Here is a 5,245-nt window from a genome sequence, read left to right on the forward strand (position 1 = left end):
AATATAATTTGTAAAAGAAGATTACCAATTGCAAGGTAAATGTCCTTGGCCTCAAAATTTTTAAAATGTAAAATAAAGGAGTGTTAAATGTCAGTGAATTATCATATACAATACAATCTAAATATATCTTTAATAAAAGTTGGCATATATCAATTTTTGCTATACAACTATTTCTTATATGACAATTATTTAAATATTATTTGTTAAATTTAACAAAAAAAATTTTTGTAAAAAAAATAAATTTATTTTAAATATACTTTAGAAAATTATGAAATTTTTGTTATCTCTTATTACTATTTTTACTATACCAGCAATCTTAGCTCAATCATCAATTGATCCAATTCCTGGTACAAAATGTGCAAAAAATCAAGTATGTTAATAATATTAAATATAGTTAATATAACTAAAAAATCTTTTTTTTTTTAATTATATGTAGGTTGTTAATAAAGTAACAGTTTATGAAGATGGAGCTATTGAGGCAGAATGTGGTCCAATTCCTTGTGCTACATCTGGTGAAACATGTATTGATGATCAAATTGCTTGTAAAGCAGAGCGTGACGTTTTTAGTGGAATGAAATGGGCTAGTAATGGACAATCTATTCTTTTAAGATGTTGTAACTTAAATGTTTCTAATAAACTTTACGTTGGAACAGATCTTGTTACTCTTGGTTCATATTATACTGGTGGACCAGTTGCAAAAAAAGATTTATATGGAAATGGTGGACCAGAATATGATTTTGTAGCTAATATTAGAACAGAACAAGGAGGTGTTAGATTATGGGTGTATAGAATTTTATGTCCACTTCAACAAGAAACAGTACCTTCATCAACTCCAGTTAGTCAAATGTAAGATAGTAATAAAAAAAAATTTATTATCATTAATAATTATATTTATTTTAGCACTGATGGTCGCAATTTTGCTTATGAAAAAAGACGTCAATATCTTCTTAGACAATTATCACAAAGTCAGCAACAACAATCATCAGGTGATTTAAGAAATAATGCCATGGTTGGAGAGACACGTCGTCTTCAATAAATTTTATAAGTAAAATATACTCCCAAAGAATAAAATAAGATGATAAGAATATATAATAACTGTCTCTAAAGTGATCTGACAAAACTACATTTATATACTAATAATATATAAACTAATAAACTTAAAAAAAATACAATTTTTTTTAATTAGAAAAATAAAAAAATATTAATTTTCAATTTAATTATTTTTATCTTATATTAAAATATTATTATATATATTTAAAATATCTTACTTAAAAAATTAAGTTTATTAGATTAAATTTGGATAAAATATTAAAAAGAAATTAATATTTTAAAAGAACACTAATTTTTTAATTATCTTAAAAATATTTATTTTGTTTTTATATATTACAATTTTTACTATTCATTTATTACATATGTATATTAAATATATATTTTTCTCAATTAAATAAGATATAGTTCATAAAAAGAAAGGATAGGAAGAAAGAAAGAAAAAGAAAATTTTTTCATTAAACATTTTTTAATAAGGATGTCGATTTTGGTACTATACTTCATATAACAATACCAATTTGTACTAAAAAAAAAATTTTTAATTTCACAACACAAAATATGCTTTTTTAATTAGATAATGTTTTTTTTTTTATAATTTAGTATTAATATTTTAAAAATTTTCATCTTTATATTTTCTAATTTTATTTTTTTTTGGTTTTATTTTTTATTTATAAATATTTTTATACTTCTTGTAGAAGTATTTTAAATTATTGAGTTTATTTTTTTAACATATATAGTTAAATATTAATTAAATTTATTACAATATTAAAATAGTAATATTATATACATTTTTTGATTTAAAAACATTTTCTCTTCATATATTTTTTCTTATGATATAGTATATTATAAAATAAAATAAAAAAATAAAAAATAAAAGATAAATCTTTAAAGTTAAAAGAGAATGGATTTTAATTAGATTGTAAGTTTTGGTAGAATTTATCAAAAAGATAAGAAAAACCTAGATATATAAAAATTACATTTGGTTTTAAATAATTTTAATTCTTTTTATAAAAATTTTTAACTCATATATATATACATATATGTAGGAGAAATTCTTTTAAATATTTATTAAATTATTGTTGATTTATATACTTATAAAATTGTTTTTTATATATTTTTTATGGAATATATTAATTTGATACTTTTATTTAATGTTAACAGAAATACTTTTTAAAGAATTTTTAGAATCTTTTATTTTGCTTTTATTAATTTTTAATATAAGTAACGTGATGGTATTTTTATTATTTATATACTTTTAAGTATAAAAAAATATCTTACTACATAATTAATTACTTTTACTTAATTTTTTATTCATAATAATTATTTTTAAAACATATTTACATACTTATATAATAATTTTTAATCTCTAATATAAGATTATTTATCTTTTACAAAGACTATAAAAAAAATAACTAAAATTAATTTATTTTTATACGTTTTTAAAGAAAAATAAAAAATTGTTATAAATTGGTATATTATTTTATAAGTCTTTCTTTTAAATATTTAAATAGCTAAATACTTAATATAATAATATGATAAATTTATTACAATAAATATAATGATACAACATTTTAAGTATTATTATGATATAAATAACTTTAAAAATTTTTTTTTTATATTTAAATATAAATATTACTTTTAAATTGGTAGTTTTCATAGTATTAAAAATCATTCTTATTACTATAATATTTACTTATAAAGTGTAATATTAAACATTTCATTGAAAATGACATGTATTTTGAGTAGATAAATAAAAGTTGAAAAATTAATGATCTATCTAATGGTGCTTTTTTGGAGATAAATAAAATTTACCACAAAAAGTATTTATAAAAAAGTTAACATTTTCGATCTTATTTAAATAATTTTTTTTTTATTTCTTTTTATATTGATAATATAAAATATTTTTTAACTAAAATGAATGTTAAGTAATTTTTTTATACTATAAAATATTAAATATTTATATATATTTTAAAGTTATAACTTAACTTTAAAAAAAAATATTTTTTTTATTTAAAACTTTTTTTTTTAAATTTTATTTATTGAAAAAATCATTTATATTTTAAAACTTTGATAGTTTAAAAAAAAAAGAATATGAAAGAAATGATAAATTTTTATAAAACAATGGGTAAATTACAATAGAAATGTCACTTGTGTGAATGGATTATTTTATAAAATACCACCCATACAAAAAAGTTCTTTGATAAAAGTATAACAATACTTTGTCAAAAACTTTTGAACCTCGTCATCCATCATGTTTCTTTCTTTATCTACAAGTTAAAAGATTATCCTTTTAATTTATACATATATATCACAATATATTTTTAAAACAACGTTAAAAATTTTTTTTTTATATAACAATATATGCTTTTTATGAATATATATATTCTTCGGTGTCCATTAATATAAATATAGATTTATAAATATATATATATATTCTTATACCAAACAAAAAAAAATGTTAGTTTTTACATTAATATATCTTTATGAATAGTTTTATTTGATAAATTTTTTTTTATTTATAACTATATATCTTTCCAATAAACTTTTTTTTTATTATGTTAACTTTCTTTATAAAGTACATTGTATTTTTACGTAATAAGGAAAACACTATTAGAATGAAAAATCACTTTTTAAAATATACTTAATGAAAAAAATTAATATTATGTCTCTTAGTTTTTTTATACTTTAACAATATTTTATAACAATAATAAACTATATTTTATTACTTAAAATATTTTTTTTGAATAATATTTTTAATTTTACCTTTACATTAATTTTGAATAACAAAAAAAATCAATGTACTATTTATCTTTTATTTCCTTTTTTTTAAAATAATTGTTATTCTTAGATACATGAAATTCTTCTTTAACCAATAAACTTTTTTTTTTTTGCTAATAAAAATTGAATGTTATATTTTTAATGGAAAAAATTTATCTTTAAAATTATCATGAGTCTCATTATCCTGAATGACTTTTATAATTTAAAAATCATCCATTTTTTTTATTCCTTAGTATTTTATATACACTTGAATTGTCTTAACTATAAATCTATCTCACAAATCATATCAATCATTTTAAAAATTTTTTTAAGTTTTTTTTTTTCAAAATTGTCACCAGAATAATTTATGTATTACATTTTTAAAAAATAACTCATTTATTTTAAAATTTTACTCTAAATCTTTTTTTTTTGTAATTTCTTTGATATTAATTTTAAAAAAAAACATTTATTTTAGATATGTATAAATACACTCATTTGTCTTATATTAATTAATTATGTATTTTTAAAAGTTGTTCAAATTTTTTCTTTGAAATTCTTATCATTATTCAATTTATTCTTCAGTTAATCCTTTATTATAACTATCAATAATACCATTCCTTTAAATGATTTTAAACAAAAACTTTTTACTTTATATCTTTTATCATTTCCTATATTATTGTCTATTATATATTTATGTCTAAAAAGATATCTAATCAACTGTAACTATTATATCTTCCAAACATCATCTTAATTTACTTCCATCTACCAAACATATTATTTTCCACAATTCTATTAGGTTTATTTCAATAATTATTTAATAAGCATAATTTTATACCAAAAACATTTTCCTTATTTTTTTTTTATTTCTTATCAATTAAAAATAATGCAAAAATATTATATATTTATTCTTCTCTTTTTTTTATACAAAATATAATAAACCAATACTACACGTAATATAAAGTCTTTTTTTTTTTTCTCATATATAATTACCATTAAAATAAAAAAAAAAGAAAACTTTATTTTATGTAGTAAAATTTTCCTCCTTATTAAATTGTTGTTTTTTTAAACATTTTTTTATTTTTACAAATACAATTATATTTTATCTGTTCAATTGAATATTATCTTACAAATTTTAAAATTTTTAATCTTCTATACTACATAAATTTATATTGTAGACATAATTTTTTGCATAAGCTTTTATTTTCATAAAAACTAATTTCTTTTTTTTTTTATTTATCAAAATCATGTTATGTAATTTTTTTTTTCTTTTGTTATTTAAAACTAACTGAAAAATTAAAGAAAGGAAAAAATATTATTAGTAAAACGTTTAATTTTTTTTATTATAAATAAATATATATTATTTATTTTTAATTTCTTTTTTTTTTAAACAAAAAATTATATTATATAAGGTTAATTGTACTTTTATTTTATTATTAGAGCA

The 5,245-nt window shown here is 16.7% G+C and overlaps 1 protein-coding gene across 1 annotated transcript; it reads left to right on the forward strand.

The window, feature by feature from the left end:
* Positions 1-268: 268 nt before the first annotated feature.
* On the forward strand, positions 269-1,036 carry SRAE_X000005600 (Hypothetical protein; the record flags this gene model as incomplete). The annotated part of the gene is made up of 3 exons (XM_024644353.1): positions 269-370; positions 437-846; positions 901-1,036. 3 exons carry the CDS (start codon positions 269-271, stop codon positions 1,034-1,036), a joined length of 648 nt encoding a protein of 215 aa, XP_024509921.1.
* Between the last annotated feature and the right edge of the window lie 4,209 nt (positions 1,037-5,245).

This window comes from Strongyloides ratti, assembly GCF_001040885.1.
Source record: "Strongyloides ratti genome assembly S_ratti_ED321, chromosome : X".
Taxonomy (NCBI): Eukaryota; Metazoa; Nematoda; class Chromadorea; order Rhabditida; family Strongyloididae; genus Strongyloides; species Strongyloides ratti.